At 49.9% G+C, this 19,868-nt stretch overlaps 4 protein-coding genes across 5 annotated transcripts; 1 reads left to right on the top strand and 3 right to left on the bottom strand.

The window, feature by feature from the left end:
• Nucleotides 1-416: 416 nt before the first annotated feature.
• On the top strand, nucleotides 417-2,802 carry LOC117187398 (myb-like protein Q). Of its 2 annotated transcripts, XM_033389999.1 has the most exons (4): nucleotides 417-742; nucleotides 1,462-1,534; nucleotides 1,594-1,979; nucleotides 2,100-2,802. In XM_033389999.1, the coding sequence occupies exons 1-4, from the start codon at nucleotides 608-610 to the stop codon at nucleotides 2,706-2,708; spliced, it is 1,203 nt and encodes a 400-aa protein (XP_033245890.1). In that variant the 5' UTR covers nucleotides 417-607; the 3' UTR covers nucleotides 2,709-2,802. The 2 variants fall into 2 exon arrangements, with proteins under 2 accessions (XP_033245890.1, XP_033245893.1); XM_033390002.1 differs by lacking the exon at nucleotides 417-742 and having other exon boundaries at nucleotides 1,098-1,534.
• Nucleotides 2,803-14,047: 11,245 nt separating this feature from the next.
• On the bottom strand, nucleotides 14,048-15,071 carry LOC117187676 (RCC1 domain-containing protein 1-like). The gene is made up of 2 exons (XM_033390347.1): nucleotides 14,229-15,071; nucleotides 14,048-14,179 (listed from the first exon to the last, which is right to left on the bottom strand). The coding sequence occupies exons 1-2, from the start codon at nucleotides 14,444-14,446 to the stop codon at nucleotides 14,167-14,169; spliced, it is 231 nt and encodes a 76-aa protein (XP_033246238.1). The 5' UTR covers nucleotides 14,447-15,071; the 3' UTR covers nucleotides 14,048-14,166.
• A 527-nt stretch (nucleotides 15,072-15,598) lies between these two features.
• LOC117187028 lies at nucleotides 15,599-16,267 on the bottom strand. The gene is made up of 2 exons (XM_033388683.1): nucleotides 16,047-16,267; nucleotides 15,599-15,987 (listed from the first exon to the last, which is right to left on the bottom strand). The coding sequence occupies exons 1-2, from the start codon at nucleotides 16,117-16,119 to the stop codon at nucleotides 15,599-15,601; spliced, it is 462 nt and encodes a 153-aa protein (XP_033244574.1). The 5' UTR covers nucleotides 16,120-16,267.
• Nucleotides 16,268-16,842: 575 nt separating this feature from the next.
• On the bottom strand, nucleotides 16,843-18,187 carry LOC117187495 (RCC1 domain-containing protein 1-like). Its single transcript, XM_033390274.1, has 2 exons — nucleotides 17,296-18,187; nucleotides 16,843-17,235 (listed from the first exon to the last, which is right to left on the bottom strand). The coding sequence occupies exons 1-2, from the start codon at nucleotides 17,511-17,513 to the stop codon at nucleotides 17,139-17,141; spliced, it is 315 nt and encodes a 104-aa protein (XP_033246165.1). The 5' UTR covers nucleotides 17,514-18,187; the 3' UTR covers nucleotides 16,843-17,138.
• Nucleotides 18,188-19,868: the final 1,681 nt, after the last annotated feature.

Raw genomic sequence — 19,868 nt, 5'->3', positions numbered from 1 at the left:
AAACCTAGATTATTAATTATTATTAATTAATAATGTACAAGATACATAAGAAAATATAATGGATATAAAAGGAATATTTGAAAAGAGTCATGAGTGAATAGAAAACGGTAGTTGGGTGGGACGAGAGCGAGAAGAAGAGCGGGACCCTGAATATGAAAAGGGAGCGAATTCAAAAGGTGGCGCTCATGGAAGGGTGGGACCCTGCTAGGGATAACGAAACCAACTATCCCCGCTGACGAAAGTGCCAACGAGGACAAGTCAGTCCTATAAATTAGATTTGTTTTTTTTGTATGTTTTTTTGTTTTGTTCAATCCGTCCCCTGGCTTATCGGGTCGGAAACACCCCTGACTTCCCCGTGAGCTAGCTGGGAACGATAGGCCAGGGTGGCAAAGAGGCGGATCATAACATCTGTTACGCCATTTCCGAGTCGTCTGTTAATTAATTTTATAACAAATGTTAAAAATGCTTAAAAATACTAAACGGAATATCGAAATTAAGGTATTTGATGTCGGATCATGAGCAAAATTGTACGAATAATCAAACCCAAGCAGTTGGCGCTCTTTCTTCCATCGATAGTTGAAGAAACATCGATGTATCGATAGTAACAATGAAGTTTTTCAACCTTCAGCAGCTTTACTTGAACTCCGCGGAATTTTCGTTGCAAATACTATTTGCCATTTTTACAGTGAAAATAAAGTGCTTTGTTTTTCAAAAACTTAATCTTTTCCACAGAAAAAAGAAGGTAAATATGGTAAATGGTAGATTTTTATATATTTTATTCGAAATGTGCGGCTTGCCAGGCAATTAGTGGATGAATTTGAGGGCGCTTATGGTTTTTGAAGCCAACAAGTGCAAATGGCGATGGAGAATCATCAAAGTGCAATGAAATATTCGAAATATTTGCGGCACCGGCCTCTACACACTCGTGTTCCATGATAGATGCCTCAGAGCAGAGAACTATCTCCCTTAAATATTTGGCAGCACAGAAAAAGTCGCCCAAAGTGAGACATCGCTTCTTCTGCGCAAAATGCAATGGATTGGATTGATATTTCTTCGATCCGCAGAAGTCTCACTTTAAGACTTCTGTAGGCATGTGTATGCCGGCATTTTTCGTTCACCAATACACAAAAAGATTAACCAGTGCTGCCAATAGTTCATCCACTGATACACACACGCACACACAGCACTCAAGCCTCCACGACCTCTGACTGGGCAGCACTGTCGTGGTAGGCGTCTGTGTCGGGCAGTAATTCCGAGAAACTTCAGCGTGTATTAGTAGACCACTCCGCATAAATAAAATAAATTTCCCATAAATCAATTTTTTTTGTGCATCCGATCGCCATAAACAAACGAACAGACGACTGGGAGCCGATTACTTCCATTTCGCTCGAAGCAGTGAAGGTTCTCGTTCAGCGGTGTTTCTTTCCAATAAACATTTTCATTTCTTTCTCGCACAAAAAGATGTCGGAGAATAGCTTCAACTCAAAGTATTTGGACGATGACGATGAGGACGATGCGATTGCTGCCTCTGAGGGTGTGTACCAATGAATCCTCTAAACTAAATATAATCCACGCGTTTGTCTCGCGTTTTAGGCAAAGTTTCGAGCCAGGTGGCCAAGCGCATCTGGCAGCCAACCATCGATGATACTACCCCTGGGGTCTGGGAGCCGCCCGAGAAGCCCCTGCCCCACGTGGAGGAGGATGCTCCGATGAGTGCCGAGGCCCTGGCGGAGGCTCTAGCGGTGAGCGAGACCGAATCGGACTTTATACACGAAGTGGAGCGCTCTCTCTACGGCGACAACAGCAAGGAGAACGGCTCCGCCCAGTACTTCAAGGCGGCCGAGAATTATTCGCTGTTTGGCGCCAACTACATGGGCTTGGAGGAGGAAAAGAACAAAAAACCGCCGCCGGGCTTCGACCAAAGCTCCAGTCAGATTGCGGCTGGATCGGCCGGAGTATCCGGCCAAAGCTACTCGGGGGTAAGTGGTGCTCTAGGCTTTCAATGAATTAGGAATCGATGATTCGTTGGCTAGAATATGCCCAATATGCCCTCCTTCTTAGCTGTTCTGAGGAAAACCCCAACTCTATCCGTATTTCAGGGACCCTCTTCATCCGGAATGGGCGGCATGGCAATGTCCCAGCAGCCGCAGCACAAGGCCGCGAATCAGCCAGGACCTGCAGCGCTGCTTCCACAGCAGCAGCAGCATCCGCGTCATCCTTCGCCAGCGACAGTGCCCAGGGTCATAGCCGAGGCAGCAGCTCTGGCTGGAGCTGGGGCTGGCATCGACATTGGCCTGCACGCCCATGGACATCTGCCCAGTGCCACGGAAATGGCCATCGGACACATTTACCAGGAGCTCATGGGCATGAATTTCAATCAGGCCAATATACAGCAGCAGCAGCAGCAACACCACCACCAGCAGCAGCAGCAGCACCACCAGCAGCAGCAGCAGCAGCACCACCACCAGCAGCAGCAGCAGGCGGCTCTGAAGCAGCAGCAGCAGGCGGCTCTGAAGCAGCAGGCGGCTCTCCTCTCCTACGGCCAAAAGGCCGTAACAGCAACTGGCATAGTCCCTGACCCACGCGACGTATGTTCTCAAAGCGGTGTTTCTTGCGTATCGTGCCCGTTTGCGTCGCCAGGTCCACTTCTGGGACAACTAGAGTACGGCCAGGACATTACACTCCACACCCACAGATTAGATGACTAGTTTTAAAATATTTTGTTTGTTTGTTTTGTCGAGTTTGTTGTCGTCTCCTCTGGGCTGATGACCGACAGCATAGCAAGGCGTACTCTTAAACAGTCTTCAAAGTTATTTAGTTCTACGACACACACATTGCGGTCCGCCTCAGCAGATGGATCCCTGTGCCTGTGCCCAGAATGTCGCGGCTCCGCGCGTACTGGAGTCCGATTCCACACGAGGGCGAGGCATGAGTTCAATATCTTCTTGTTGCTGCAGAGCGCCTCCCGGCTGCTGGGTTTTTGCAATGATTAAAATGACCTTCATTCCCTGATGACAGACAGTCACTGGAAAACGGTCAAACTGGTCAAAAGACCAGTCCAACGCCTTCCTCTTCGAGGAGGACGTGCCCAGCTGTCCGTAGCACTTGCGGCCCCACTAAGGATCTCGTTGTTGCGGAGCAGCGCCGCATTGTGGGTCCAGCCGACGGCCAGCTGCCGCACGTCCTCCTCGAAGAGGAAGGCGTTGGACTGGTCTTTTGACCAGTTTGACCGTTTTCCAGTGACTGTCTGTCATCAGGGAATGAAGGTCATTTTAATCATTGCAAAAACCCAGCAGCCGGGAGGCGCTCTGCAGCAACAAGAAGATATTGAACTCATGCCTCGCCCTCGTGTGGAATCGGACTCCAGTACGCGCGGAGCCGCGACATTCTGGGCACAGGCACAGGGATCCATCTGCTGAGGCGGACCGCAATGTGTGTGTCGTAGAACTAAATAACTTTGAAGACTGTTTAAGAGTACGCCTTGCTATGCTGTCGGTCATCAGCCCAGAGGAGACGACAACAAGCTCGACAAAACAAACAAAAAAAATATTTTAAAACTAGTCATCTAATCTGTGGGTGTGGAGTGTAATGTCCTGGCCGTACTCTAGTTGTCCCAGAAGTGGACCTGGCGACGCAAACGGGCACGATACGCAAGAAACACCGCTTTGAGAACATACGTCGCGTGGGTCAGGGACTATGCCAGTTGCTGTTACGGCCTTTTGGCCGTAGGAGAGGAGAGCCGCCTGCTGCTTCAGAGCCGCCTGCTGCTGCTGCTGGTGGTGGTGCTGCTGCTGCTGCTGCTGGTGGTGCTGCTGCTGCTGCTGGTGGTGGTGTTGCTGCTGCTGCTGCTGTATATTGGCCTGATTGAAATTCATGCCCATGAGCTCCTGGTAAATGTGTCCGATGGTCATTTCCGTGGCACTGGGCAGATGTCCATGGGCGTGCAGGCCAATGTCGATGCCAGCCCCAGCTCCAGCCAGAGCTGCTGCCTCGGCTATGACCCTGGGCACTGTCGCTGGCGAAGGATGACGCGGATGCTGCTGCTGCTGTGGAAGCAGCGCTGCAGGTCCTGGCTGATTCGCGGCCTTGTGCTGCGGCTGCTGGGACATTGCCATGCCGCCCATTCCGGATGAAGAGGGTCCCTGAAATACGGATAGAGTTGGGGTTTTCCTCAGAACAGCTAAGAAGGAGGGCATATTGGGCATATTCTAGCCAACGAATCATCGATTCCTAATTCATTGAAAGCCTAGAGCACCACTTACCCCCGAGTAGCTTTGGCCGGATACTCCGGCCGATCCAGCCGCAATCTGACTGGAGCTTTGGTCGAAGCCCGGCGGCGGTTTTTTGTTCTTGTCCTCCTCCAAGCCCATGTAGTTGGCGCCAAACAGCGAATAATTCTCGGCCGCCTTGAAGTACTGGGCGGAGCCGTTCTCCTTGCTGTTGTCGCCGTAGAGAGAGCGCTCCACTTCGTGTATAAAGTCCGAGGCGGTCTCGCTCACCGCTAGAGCCTCCGCCAGGGCCTCGGCACTCATCGGAGCATCCTCCTCCACGTGGGGCAGGGGCTTCTCGGGCGGCTCCCAGACCCCAGGGGTAGTATCATCGATGGTTGGCTGCCAGATGCGCTTGGCCACCTGGCTCGAAACTTTGCCTAAAGCGCGAGACAAACGCGTGGATTATATTTAGTTTAGAGGATTCATTGGTACACACCCTCAGAGGCAGCAATCGCATCGTCCTCATCGTCATCGTCCAAATACTTTGAGTTGAAGCTATTCTCCGACATCTTTTTGTGCGAGAAAGAAATGAAAATGTTTATTGGAAAGAAACACCGCTGAACGAGAACCTTCACTGCTTCGAGCGAAATGGAAGCAATCGGATCCCAGTCGTGTGTTCGTTTGTTTATGGCGATCGGTTGCACAAAAAAAATTGATTTATGGGAAATTTATTTTATTTATGCGGAGTGGTCTACTAATACACGCTGAAGTTTCTCGGAATTACTGCCCGACACAGACGCCTACCACGACAGTGCGTGTGCGTGTGTGTATCAGTGGATGAACTATTGGCAGCACTGGTTAATCTTTTTGTGTATTGGTGAACGAAAAATGCCGGCATACACATGCCCACAGAAGTCTTAAAGTGAGACTTCTGCGGATCGAAGAAATATCAATCCAATCCATTGCATTTTGCGCAGAAGAAGCGATGTCTCACTTTGGGCGACTTTTTCTGTGCTGCCAAATATTTAAGGGAGATAGTTCTCTGCTCTGAGGCATCTATCATGGAACACGAGTGTGTAGAGGCCGGTGCCGCAAATATTTCGAATATTTCATTGCACTTTGATGATTCTCCATCGCCATTTGCACTTGTTGGCTTCAAAAACCATAAGCGCCCTCAAATTCATCCACTAATTGCCTGGCAAGCCGCACATTTCGAATAAAATATATAAAAATCTACCATTTACCATATTTACCTTCTTTTTTCTGTGGAAAAGATTAAGTTTTTGAAAAACAAAGCACTTTATTTTCACTGTAAAAATGGCAAATAGTATTTGCAACGAAAATTCCGCGGAGTTCAAGTAAAGCTGCTGAAGGTTGAAAAACTTCATTGTTACTATCGATACATCGATGTTTCTTCAACTATCGATGGAAGAAAGAGCGCCAACTGCTTGGGTTTGATTATTCGTACAATTTTGCTCATGATCCGACATCAAATACCTTAATTTCGATATTCCGTTTAGTATTTTTAAGCATTTTTAACATTTATTATAAAATTAATTAACAGACGACTCGGAAATGGCGTAACAGATGTTATGATCCGCCTCTTTGCCACCCTGGCCTATCGTTCCCAGCTAGCTCACGGGGAAGTCAGGGGTGTTTCCGACCCGATAAGCCAGGGGACGGATTGAACAAAACAAAAAAACATACAAAAAAAACAAATCTAATTTATAGGACAGACTTGTCCTCGTTGGCACTTTCGTCAGCGGGGATAGTTGGTTTCGTTATCCCTAGCAGGGTCCCACCCTTCCATGAGCGCCACCTTTTGAATTCGCTCCCTTTTCATATTCAGGGTCCCGCTCTTCTTCTCGCTCTCGTCCCACCCAACTACCGTTTTCTATTCACTCATGACTCTTTTCAAATATTCCTTTTATATCCATTATATTTTCTTATTTATCTTGTACATTATTAATTAATAATAATTAATAATCTAGGTTTATATAAAGGAAACAAATACTAACACAAAAATACTAACAAAAAAAATAAACCCTATTTCGGCCGAGTTGGCAGCCCCCTTTGATAGAGGTTGTTGCTTCCTGATGCTTGCTGATGTTTACGTTTAATCGTGGTGTTTTTTGTATGATCGTGATATTTTGTTTAATTGTGGGTCGGACGGGTGTAGATGTGTGAAATGTGGTGATGTTATGTGATGTGTTATGAATGAGGGTATACATGCGTGGGTTGTGTGTGATGTGGGTGGATGAAGGTGGGTGTGTGTGAATCGTGTGTGTGTATTGCTGCTTTGAAGTCCGGATTCTTTCCCCGGGGGGGCTGGTGTGTGGGGACAGAAACGTGTCTCCAGTCGGTGCTCCGCTGACGGTTCTCGCATCAGTTTCCCGGCCTGGCCAGTACCGGGATGCTGCTGCCGATGTCCGCCGCTTCTGCTGATGTTGATGCCTGCCGCTGATGTCTTGGTGGGATCGTCGTCTCCACGATCACCAATTTTGTTTCCTTTTTTTCTTTTAGGGCACGTGCGGCCTCCACTATTCTCCACCGGAAACTCTCCCTTTTCTTCCTCCTCGCCCCGTTTCCTTTTCTCCTACGCAACTCTGCCACTGCTTCCCAGGATCCACTATAGATGCCGCTGTCTCTTTCTTCTCCAGCCCTGATACCTATCGGCTCTGTCCAAAACCGCCCATAACACCACACTACCGTTTCCAGGATTACTCCGCCGAAACGGGAGTGCCAAGCTGGCGGGCTTTTTCAATTAAGGGGCCCCAAACGTAGGCCATCGCCCACACCCTGAGATTGAGAGTCTCTGGCTCCATCGACTGAGATGCCTGGGCTACTGCTTCAGATCCTTTGCGTGAAACACCCCAATACGTGAGCCTTGCAACGTCTCCAGCTCGTACAGACTGTTGCCCATACTCCGGATCACTCGGCACTTGACGTATTTTGGGCTGAACTTCGCGTTGATGTTGTTTTTAAATTTGCTCAACACGAAATTCCGCTTATATATCTCCTGACCCGGTGAGTACCTAATTTCTCGAGCTTTTCGATTATACCTGTTCTTCGCTCTGTTGTAGGCTTCATGAGAGTTTCCTCGGACCTCATCTCGGACTATCTCCATCTTGTCACTCCTCGCCAAGGGTGACATTTGTGCATCATTTAGGGCGCCCAGTCTGCGTGCCAATTTATAATCTCGGCCGCTGGTAAACATGTGCTGCCCAAACAACACAAAGTATGGCGACGTCCCGATACCCGTGTGTATAGCGCTCCTAGCCACACACTGGATCTCCGTCAGCTTCTCGTCCCAGCGCGTGTGATCCTCACTAGCGTATGTCCTTATTGCTGCCAGTACAGTCTGGTTCACTCGTTCGGCCGCGTTCGCCTGCGGTGCATAGTTCCCCGACTTCAGGTGCGTTATGCTTCTCCTATCCAGGAATTGAGAAAATTCAGCTGACACAAATTGCTTTCCATTATCGGTATGCACTATTTCAGGCACGCCAAACTGCGCGAAGACCTCGGCGTGCAAGAATCGGATCACGGCCGAAGACGTCGCCTTAGGCAAAGCCTTCAACCAGACATATCTGGACATGTGATCGAGGACTATTAGTATGACCACATTGCCACTTCGAGTCCTCGGATATGGACCCAGGAAATCCAGGTACATTTTTTGAATCGGCCTCTCGGTTCTGGTTTCGGCCTCCATGAGTGGACGGTGAACCTGTGTTGAATGTTTTGTTTCTTTGCAGGTGTTACAATCAGCCACATATGCCTTCACCTGCACGGTCATCCGGGGCCAATAATAGAACCGTCGCAGCCGTCCCAGTGTCCTCGCGATTCCTCCATGCATTGCCACATCGCTGTCGTGAGCCTGTTGGATCAGTGTGCTCGTCAGGGCTTCCGGGATCCATAGCTTCCACGAAAACTCCTCTAATTCCGGCCGGCCAAATTGTGTGCGCTTAAACAGCAGTCCTTCCTCCACCTTCAGGTCTGGGAATTCATCCTCATCGCTCTGGACCGACTCAGTTTTTCTTCGGTATTCTTCATCCTCGAAGGCTGTGGTGTCGAACTCCAGGAAGTCGATAGCGTCCACGTCAAAGGGACGTGACAGCATATCGGCGACGATATTTTCCTTTCCTTTGCGGTGCTCGATTTCGAAGTCATAAGCCTGGAGAGCCAACGACCACCTGGCTAGCCTCCCATCCAGTGCTTTGAATCGCATGAGCCACTGCAAACTCGCGTGATCTGTTATCACCGTGAATGGCATCAGTTCTACGTATGCACGGAACTTCTCTATGGCTCTTACCGCCGCCAGACACTCCTTCTCTGGCACGCTATAGTTGAGCTGTGCCCCTCTTAGCTTCGCCGAAAAGAATGCGATCGGGTGCTCTGCTCCTTCATCATCCCTCTGGAAGAGAACTGCTCCGATCCCCACGTGGCTCGCATCACACTGGATGAAGAAGTGCTTCTTAAAGTCTGGATGATGTAGCACGGGGGCACTGGTAAGTGCTTTTTTGAGCTCCTCGAACGATTTTCCTGCCTCCTCCGTCAGCTTAAATTGCCCTTTTCCTTTCAGACAGTCTGTCAGAGGAGCCGAGAGTGCCGAGAAATTTCGGATAAACCGCCGATACCAGCCAGCTGTCCCCAAAAATCTCCGGATTTGTCTCACGTTCCTTGGCATTGGTATTTGGGTGATCGCCTGTACTTTCTCCGGATCTGTCCTAAGTGCGCCGTCGCCTACGATGTACCCTAAATACTTTAAATATTTATACCCGAATTTCGATTTTTTTCTTCCAATTGTCAGGTTTGCCTCCTTGAGACACTTGGCCACTTCCTCTAACAGGTGTTTATGCTCCTCAAACGTCCGGGAAATAACTAGTAGATCGTCTAAGTATACAAAGACATGGCTTCGGAGTCGTTGTGGAATTACTCGATCCATCAACCGACACAGCCGTTGGGCTGCATTGCACAACCCGAAGGGCATCGATTTAAATTGATAGAGTGGTCTGCCCGGCACCGTGAATGCTGTGTACATCCGACTTTCAGGCTCCAGCTCTATCTGCCAAAATGCGTGCTTTAAATCGATGCTGCTGATGTACACCGTATCCTCTACGCGGCTCAGAATTGACTCGATGCTCTGCAGCGGGTAAGCATCCTTCACGGTTAATTTGTTTAGTTTCCGCGCATCCAGACACAATCGGTTTTTTCCCGGCTTACGTACCAGCGTCACGCGGTTGCTCCACGGGCTCTCGCTGGTTTCGATGACTCCGAGGCGCAACATTTCGTCCACCTCGGCAAACAACAGCTCTTGCACCGCGGGAGACACCGGGTAGAATCGCTCCTTTACGGGTACGGCTCCCTCGATTAATTGAATTTCGTGCCTTTCGAGCGTCGTTCTTCCCAAACCATGTGTGTCGAATGCCCTGAAGTTGTTCTTCACCTGGTCCAGACGTGTCTGCTGCGTGTGCGTCAATTCGTGCGGTTCCGTTGGTCTACTCCTAGTCAGCACCTCAGCATCAATTTCGGCTAATTCCTTGTGTCGTTCTAGGCCTACTATATGCGGAGCCAGACCAAACTTCCGCCAGAAATCGACCCCTAGGTACAGCGGTTGTTTCAGCGAGGGACACAGGAACAACTCCATAGTCTGCTTCTGGCCTCCATACGTCATTACTGTCGACACATGTCCCAGTATTTTATGAGGAGTGCCGCCCGCTGTTTGTACTGAGAATTTCTTTATGCCTTGAAGTTTCAGCTCCAATTCTCCTATCAGTTCCAGGCCACCTTTCCCCAGAAGGCTCACCGATGCCCCTGTATCCAGTAGTCCCATCAGCGTCCTCGGGCCCAACTTCACTCGTGCGAATGGCCTGTCATCCTGACGAATTGCCGAGTGGACTGCAGCACACACCTGGAGCCGCCTTCTCTTTCGCCCCTGAAACCTGTCCCGAGCCCGCTGTGCTCTGACTGCTCCCGTTCGGATACTCTCATCGAGTTCGTCCCCCATTATCCGATTCCTGGCCTGTTCGTACTGCCGCTGTCTTTCCTTTATCGGCTTGCGCTCGGACCATCTAGCTTCGGGTAATACCGCTTGGTTAACCTTATATATGGTAGTATAAATATTCTTATTGCTACTTCTTTCCTTAGGGGTATCTAATTTAACGTTGGAGGGCCTATCTATTGGCTGCTTCGCGGCGACGTGGAACTCGACTCCTCCAATTGCGTCGTGCTCCTTTTCGCGTTTCCCGGCCGACATTTAGGACATTTAGGGAGGATGACCCCGGCCAGCCCGCACTTGTAGCAGAACAGGTTACGTACGGCCGACTCACACTCAAAATAGGTGTGACCCGGCTGAGCGCAATTCCAGCACTTCAGCTGGGTGCGGTCGCCTCCGGATTCCCTCGTCCTATGGACAGCATCCAATGCCTCGGTCTGTTCCTCCGGGTCGTGAGTGTTCGCATCCAATTCATGTACTTTGTGATCTTCCCTGCGCCTACTACCCCCATGGTCTGGACCGCTCCTTGTCCATCGCGTCGCCAGCAGTTTCTCGGCGTCCGCACACTCTTCTCGCAGCTTCTGGAGATTTGGTATCTGCATTGGATAAATCACCCTCGAAATTGCATCCCTAATATTGATCTTTATGGTCTTTATTAGATCATAATCCGAGAACGGATTCAGCAATCTCGACCTCAACACCAACATCTCCTGGATGTACTGGTCCGCCGACTCCCCGTGGCGTTGTCGGCGTTCCCTGAGCTCTTGCTCTCGCTCGAACTCTGTCCGACGAACTTGAAACTGCTGCTGGAGACCATATCTCAGATTCGGCCAGTCCGGCATTCCTACCGTCCGCACATGCATCCAGTACCAATCCCTTGCGTGGCCACTGACCAATGTGTGAAAGGCTTTCAACACCTCCGCCCACGGTACCTGGTACGACGTCTGTAGATGCTCCACCCGGAATAAGAATTCCGCCACGGGCATCCCCTTTGGATCGCCGTCGAAGCTAAGTCCCCATCTTCGTATCTGCACTTGCTCCTGCCTAGCCTCTCCGAAACTCGGTCGATTCCTGTTAGGGTTTGCTCCTGCGCCCATCCCGTTGAACAGCCACTCCTCCACGGGTCTCTGATCGGCTTGGGTCCTCTGATCGGCCTCCAATGTTCGGTTGTCCACGAACAAGTGCGTTGGATGTGCTTGCTGGTTCCCGGGTGCTTCCTGTTGACCTCCTCCCAGACTGGTTGCATTTGATCCCCGATTCCTTCCATTCGCATCACTCGCCGTTCGCTCCGCTTTTAACGAACCCACCACAGCGTTGATCTCTCGCATGAACTCTAGCATGTCTGCTTGCATTGACGATCTCAGCGCTTCCATTTGCTGCCCGAGCGACGCTCGGTAGGTCTCCTGTGCTTGGGCTAAGGCTGCGTTCACGGCTGAGCTTAACTCAGACGGTAACACCAGGTCCTTACGGGTTCGCTGTTGACCTCCTACCGCTCCGGCCTCTGGGTCCTCCTGATGCAACCCCGCATGTACGTTTTCCGCCACTTGCGACGGCCCTTCCGGCCTACTGCCGGCTTTACCGTCCTGGGACCGAGTCGTCGGCATGTTGTACGGCTGGTACCTGCGCTGTGCCTCTGGGCTACGCCTTGTCTTTCCCGACCCTTTAAAAATCTCCGGGTCACTCATCAACCAATTTTCCTAACGTACTCCTTTCCTTCGTCTATTCCCTATTTACTTAACTATCTTGGTGATAAATAAATTGGATTGTTTATTATCTGTTTATTATTATTAGTTCCAGGCTAATTAATCCTCAATACCTTCAATCGTAACGAGAAAACAAATAAATAAATAGTGCAATAAATAAATAAGCGAATAATTAATTCAATGTTTAGATAACCAAATAAATAAATTTAAATACATAAATCGGTTAATTTAAATCAATAAATTGATAAATCTAAATATCCAAACTGATTCAATCAAATAAATAAACACCTACATCTACAATTAATCGCCTAATTAAATGCAACACTAAATAACTAAATACTTCCTCTCCCAAACAAAAACTCTTTTTCCGATGACTTGCCTAATGCCTACTTCTAAAATTGCTTTTAAACAATGCTAGCGAGAATCGTCAGTCCTCAAAAGAAAATGATTTCCCTTTGGGTTTTCTTGCTTCGGCTTTCCAATAGTCTGCTAAATCACTAACAAAAAAAAACATATAATTCCCAAACTGCTTCAGACAAAAATTCACCTTTAATTCGTTTGGTGGGACGAGAGACAACTGCATTAATTGTTTTGCAGGTGAGCGGACTCCCTTCTTTTCCCCTTGCTATTTACCTTCGCTTACTTTTTCTAAGTGCCAACTCCCTTCGCTGTTTCCTCCCTCAGATCACCGTGGATCCCCCAGAATCGGACAACGACGTTAATGCCTCTGGACATAACCCGGACCACGACTCGACAGATCCTCCGGCACCTCTTCCTCTTTTCAGATCCAGACAGCGAGCTCCACGAGTCAGACAACGAGGCTACTACCACCTGGTAATACCTGGACCACAACTCGGGACACACACTTCCTTCCCTTCTACCTCCGATACATAACTACCATGTCCCTTTTCCTCTCTTCTACTCCTCTCAGCGGCTACGACGGCTAGGATTTATTCCCGGCTCGCGGACCGGCTGAGTTTCGTTCTACCAGGGTTACATTTTACACCGGGTCTTTAAGACTCGCGTTTAAAATCGATCCCTTCTATTACCATTGGGCGCCATTTGTTATGATCCGCCTCTTTGCCACCCTGGCCTATCGTTCCCAGCTAGCTCACGGGGAAGTCAGGGGTGTTTCCGACCCGATAAGCCAGGGGACGGATTGAACAAAACAAAAAAACATACAAAAAAAACAAATCTAATTTATAGGACAGACTTGTCCTCGTTGGCACTTTCGTCAGCGGGGATAGTTGGTTTCGTTATCCCTAGCAGGGTCCCACCCTTCCATGAGCGCCACCTTTTGAATTCGCTACCTTTTCATATTCAGGGTCCCGCTCTTCTTCTCGCTCTCGTCCCACCCAACTACCGTTTTCTATTCACTCATGACTCTTTTCAAATATTCCTTTTATATCCATTATATTTTCTTATTTATCTTGTACATTATTAATTAATAATAATTAATAATCTAGGTTTATATAAAGGAAACAAATACTAACACAAAAATACTAACAAAAAAAAATAAACCCTATTTTTGCCGAGTTGGCAGCCCCCTTTGATAGAGGTTGTTGCTTCCTGATGCTTGCTGATGTTTACGTTTAATCGTGGTGTTTTTTGTATGATCGTGATATTTTGTTTAATTGTGGGTCGGACGGCTGTAGATGTGTGAAATGTGGTGATGTTATGTGATGTGTTATGAATGAGGGTATACATGCGTGGGTTGTGTGTGATGTGGGTGGATGAAGGTGGGTGTGTGTGAATCGTGTGTGTGTATTGCTGCTTTGAAGTCCGGATTCTTTCCCCGGGGGGGCTGGTGTGTGGGGACAGAAACGTGTCTCCAGTCGGTGCTCCGCTGACGGTCCCTTGGTGCCGGTGCTCCGCTGACGGTCCCTTGGTGCCGGTGCTCCGCTGACGGTTCTCGCATCAGTTTCCCGGCCTGGCCAGTACCGGGATGCTGCTGCCGATGTCCGCCGCTTCTGCTGATGTTGATGCCTGCCGCTGATGTCTTGGTGGGATAGTCGTCTCCACGATCACCAATTTTGTTTCCTTTTTTTCTTTTAGGGCACGTGCGGCCTCCACTATTCTCCACCGGAAACTCTCCCTTTTCTTCCTCCTCGCCCCGTTTCCTTTTCTCCTACGCAACTCTGCCACTGCTTCCCAGGATCCACTATAGATGCCGCTGTCTCTTTCTTCTCCAGCCCTGATACCTATCGGCTCTGTCCAAAACCGCCCAAAACACAGAAGCCCGAGCCAGCTCCGGCCAACTTCACGCGCTGCATCTGGAAATTGATCGAAAATTTAATTTAAAGCCAATCCACTGGCACTTACACATTCTCTGTACTGTTGTTGCCACAGTTTCCGTGCTCGTTCCAGCCCCAGGTGTAGATCTCGCCGGCTGTAGTCCGCAGCAGGCCGTGCTCTGCCCCCATGTGCACGCGAGCAGGCGTCTGGCCGTCGGGCAGTCGGAGGCTCAGTGGCTGGGGCACCGCCTGCTGCTCGCTGATCGAGCCCGTGCCCAGCTCTCCGTAGCACTTGCGGCCCCACATGAGGATCTCGTTGTTGCGGAGCAGCGCCACATTGTGGGTCCAGCCGACGGCCAGCTGCCGCACGTCCTCCTCGAAGAGGAAGGCGTTGGACTGGTCTTTTGACCAGTTTGACCGTTTTCCAGTGACTGTCTGTCATCAGGGAATGAAGGTCATTTTAATCATTGCAAAAACCCAGCAGCCGGGAGGCGCTCTGCAGCAACAAGAAGATATTGAACTCATGCCTCGCCCTCCTGTGGAATCGGACTCCAGTACGCGCGGAGCCGCGACATTCTGGGCACAGGCACAGGGATCCATCTGCTGAGGCGGACCGCAATGTGTGTGTCGTAGAACTAAATAACTTTGAAGACTGTTTAAGAGTACGCCTTGCTATGCTGTCGGTCATCAGCCCAGAGGAGACGACAACAAACTCGACAAAACAAACAAACAAAATATTTTAAAACTAGTCATCTAATCTGTGGGTGTGGAGTGTAATGTCCTGGCCGTACTCTAGTTGTCCCAGAAGTGGACCTGGCAACGCAAACGGGCACGATACGCAAGAACCACCGCTTTGAGAACATACGTCGCGTGGGTCAGGGACTATGCCAGTTGCTGTTACGGCCTTTTGGCCGTAGGAGAGGAGAGCCGCCTGCTGCTGCTGCTGGAGAGCCGCCTGCTGCTGCTGCTGCTGGTGGTGGTGCTGCTGCTGCTGCTGCTGGTGGTGGTGCTGCTGCTGCTGCTGGTGGTGGTGTTGCTGCTGCTGCTGCTGTATATTGGCCTGATTGAAATTCATGCCCATGAGCTCCTGGTAAATGTGTCCGATGGTCATTTCCGTGGCACTGGGCAGATGTCCATGGGCGTGCAGGCCAATGTCGATGCCAGCCCCAGCTCCAGCCAGAGCTGCTGCCTCGGCTATGACCCTGGGCACTGTCGCTGGCGAAGGATGACGCGGATGCTGCTGCTGCTGTGGAAGCAGCGCTGCAGGTCCTGGCTGATTCGCGGCCTTGTGCTGCGGCTGCTGGGACATTGCCATGCCGCCCATTCCGGATGAAGAGGGTCCCTGAAATACGGATAGAGTTGGGGTTTTCCTCAGAACAGCTAAGAAGGAGGGCATATTGGGCATATTCTAGCCAACGAATCATCGATTCCTAATTCATTGAAAGCCTAGAGCACCACTTACCCCGAGTAGCTTTGGCCGGATACTCCGGCCGATCCAGCCGCAATCTGACTGGAGCTTTGGTCGAAGCCCGGCGGCGGTTTTTTGTTCTTGTCCTCCTCCAAGCCCATGTAGTTGGCGCCAAACAGCGAATAATTCTCGGCCGCCTTGAAGTACTGGGCGGAGCCGTTCTCCTTGCTGTTGTCGCCGTAGAGAGAGCGCTCCACTTCGTGTATAAAGTCCGAGGCGGTCTCGCTCACCGCTAGAGCCTCCGCCAGGGCCTCGGCACTCATCGGAGCATCCTCCTCCACGTGGGGCAGGGGCTTCTCGGGCGGCTCCCAGACCCCAGGGGTAGTATCATCGATGGTTGGCTGCCAGATGCGCTTGGCCACCTGGCTCGAAACTTTGCCTAAAGCGCGAGACAAACGCGTGGATTATATTTAGCTTAGAGGATTCATTAGTACACACCCTCAGAGGCAGCAATCGCATCGTCCTCATCGTCATCGTCCAAATACTTTGAGTTGAAGCTATTCTCCGACATCTTTTTGTGCGAGAAAGAAATGAAAATGTATATTGGAAAGAAACACCGCTGAACGAGAACCTTCACTGCTTCGAGCGAAATGGAAGTAATCGGCTCCCAGTCGTCTGTTCGTTTGTTTATGGCGATCGGTTGCACAAAAAAAATTGATTTATGGTAAATTTATTTTATTTATGCGGAGTGGTCTACTAATACACGCTGAAGTTTCTCGGAATTACTGCCCGACACAGACGCCTACCACGACAGTGCTGCCCAGTCAGAGGTCGTGGAGGCTTGAGTGCTGTGTGTGCGTGTGTGTATCAGTGGATGAACTATTGGCAGCACTGGTTAATCTTTTTGTGTATTGGTGAACGAAAAATGCCGGCATACACATGCCCACAGAAGTCTTAAAGTGAGACATCTGCGGATCGAAGAAATATCAATCCAATCCATTGCATTTTGCGCAGAAGAAGCGATGTCTCACTTTGGGCGACTTTTTCTGTGCTGCCAATTATTTAAGGGAGATAGTTCTCTGCTCTGAGGCATCTATCATGGAACACGAGTGTGTAGAGGCCGGTGCCGCAAATATTTCGAATATTTCATTGCACTTTGATGATTCTCCATCGCCATTTGCACTTGTTGGCTTCAAAAACCATAAGCGCCCTCAAATTCATCCACTAATTGCCTGGCAAGCCGCACATTTCGAATAAAATATATAAAAATCTACCATTTACCATATTTACCTTCTTTTTTCTGTGGAAAAGATTAAGTTTTTGAAAAACAAAGCACTTTATTTTCACTGTAAAAATGGCAAATAGTATTTGCAACGAAAATTCCGCGGAGTTCAAGTAAAGCTACTGAAGGTTGAAAAACTTCATTGTTACTATCGATACATCGATGTTTCTTCAACTATCGATGGAAGAAAGAGCGCCAACTGCTTGGGTTTGATTATTCGTACAATTTTGCTCATGATCCGACATCAAATACCTTAATTTCGATATTCCGTTTAGTATTTTTAAGCATTTTTAACATTTATTATAAAATTAATTAACAGACGACTCGGAAATGGCGTAACAGAAGCCCGAGCCAGCTCCGGCCAACTTCACGCGCCCCGGGATTTCCACGAGTGTAGGGCTGCATCTGGAAATTGATCGAAAATTGAATTTAAAGCCAATCCACTGGCAGAAGGGAGATTCTTACACATTCTCTGTACTGTTGTTGCCACAGTTTCCGTGCTCGTTCCAGCCCCAGGTGTAGATCTCGCCGGCTGTAGTCCGCAGCAGGCCGTGCTCTGCCCCCATGTGCACGCGAGCAGGCGTCTGGCCGTCGGGCAGTCGGAGGCTCAGTGGCTGGGGCACCGCCTGCTGCTCGCTGATCGAGCCCGTGCCCAGCTGTCCGTAGCACTTGCGGCCCCACATGAGGATCTCGTTGTTGCGGAGCAGCGCCGCATTGTGGGTCCAGCCGACGGCCAGCTGCCGCACGTCCTCCTCGAAGAGGAAGGCGTTGGACTGGTCTTTTGACCAGTTTGACCGTTTTCCAGTGACTGTCTGTCATCAGGGAATGAAGGTCATTTTAATCATTGCAAAAACCCAGCAGCCGGGAGGCGCTCTGCAGCAACAAGAAGATATTGAACTCATGCCTCGCCCTCCTGTGGAATCGGACTCCAGTACGCGCGGAGCCGCGACATTCTGGGCACAGGCACAGGGATCCATCTGCTGAGGCGGACCGCAATGTGTGTGTCGTAGAACTAAATAACTTTGAAGACTGTTTAAGAGTACGCCTTGCTATGCTGTCGGTCATCAGCCCAGAGGAGACGACAACAAACTCGACAAAACAAACAAACAAAATATTTTAAAACTAGTCATCTAATCTGTGGGTGTGGAGTGTAATGTCCTGGCCGTACTCTAGTTGTCCCAGAAGTGGACCTGGCAACGCAAACGGGCACGATACGCAAGAACCACCGCTTTGAGAACATACGTCGCGTGGGTCAGGGACTATGCCAGTTGCTGTTACGGCCTTTTGGCCGTAGGAGAGGAGAGCCGCCTGCTGCTTCAGAGCCGCCTGCTGCTGCTGCTTCAGAGCCGCCTGCTGCTGCTGCTGGTGGTGGTGCTGCTGCTGCTGCTGGTGGTGGTGCTGCTGCTGCTGCTGGTGGTGGTGCTGCTGCTGCTGCTGGTGGTGGTGTTGCTGCTGCTGCTGCTGTATATTGGCCTGATTGAAATTTATGCCCATGAGCTCCTGGTAAATGTGTCCGATGGCCATTTCCGTGGCACTGGGCAGATGTCCATGGGCGTGCAGGCCAATGTCGATGCCAGCCCCAGCTCCAGCCAGAGCTGCTGCCTCGGCTATGACCCTGGGCACTGTCGCTGGCGAAGGATGACGCGGATGCTGCTGCTGCTGTGGAAGCAGCGCTGCAGGTCCTGGCTGATTCGCGGCCTTGTGCTGCGGCTGCTGGGACATTGCCATGCCGCCCATTCCGGATGAAGAGGGTCCCTGAAATACGGATAGAGTTGGGGTTTTCCTCAGAACAGCTAAGAAGGAGGGCATATTGGGCATATTCTAGCCAACGAATCATCGATTCCTAATTCATTGAAAGCCTAGAGCACCACTTACCCCCGAGTAGCTTTGGCCGGATACTCCGGCCGATCCAGCCGCAATCTGACTGGAGCTTTGGTCGAAGCCCGGCGGCGGTTTTTTGTTCTTGTCCTTCTCCAAGCCCATGTAGTTGGCGCCAAACAGCGAATAATTCTCGGCCGCCTTGAAGTACTGGGCGGAGCCGTTCTCCTTGCTGTTGTCGCCGTAGAGAGAGCGCTCCACTTCGTGTATAAAGTCCGAGGCGGTCTCGCTCACCGCTAGAGCCTCCGCCAGGGCCTCGGCACTCATCGGAGCATCCTCCTCCTCGTGTATCTTTTTCTGTGGCTGGGTTGAAAGGCATCTCCCCGCCTTTTGCCAACTGTTTTAGGCTATATTACATCCTGTTTTTCAGAAAGGAAACTCTTTGTCTTTATCTTTATCCCCAACTCTGTCTCTCCCTCTCTTTATTTCTATCTGTTTCTCTATCGCTTTCTTTTGATGGACAACATGGATGGATTATTGGCGTTCGCCGCCGGACATCTTATCAACTTTATTTTTTCCCTGTGACACATACAATTTATTCTCTCTCTCTCTATCTATCTGTCTATCTTTTGCTAATTTTGTATGGGTCACCCTGTAAATAGTATTAGAGTCTTTCTACCCTTCAATTCAGGTGCTCGACCCCTTAGATCCCTTAATTTGATAATAGAAGTATATTCCTGTAAATAAATATAGCAAATAAATTATATATAAATACATATTTATGCCTATACTATATATACAAATGTATTATATATTTATTTAGGCATACAAATAATAAAAAATATATTCCCCTTGGTAATCGAAGGGTCTTGGGCCCTGAAATATTTTCCCCCTCCCCCACTCCTCCTCTACCCTCCCCCTCCCCCTCAGCACACTCCTCCCCTGTCCCCATTGGTTGGAAAACATTTCTGTGACTTCAAATGAAAGCCACGCAGAAGGGGGGAAGAGCATGCATTGAGAGCATTGCCCCACACCACACCGCACCACACGACACCCCTCGCCCTCCGCTGCCACCAACTTGTTGCATTACCCTACCTTCCTCCCTGCCTCCCTGCCTCTACCCTGCTGCTTTTGCCCCTTAATTCTCTTCCTCCCTCCCTCCCTCCCGCCACATGCCACACAATCTGACTTCTTCCACGTCTCATTTCATTTGACACTCG

This window comes from Drosophila miranda, chromosome XL (assembly GCF_003369915.1).
Source record: "Drosophila miranda strain MSH22 chromosome XL, D.miranda_PacBio2.1, whole genome shotgun sequence".
In the NCBI taxonomy this organism is placed as follows: domain Eukaryota; kingdom Metazoa; phylum Arthropoda; class Insecta; order Diptera; family Drosophilidae; genus Drosophila; species Drosophila miranda.
This window is presented reverse-complemented; position numbering and strand designations above follow the sequence as displayed.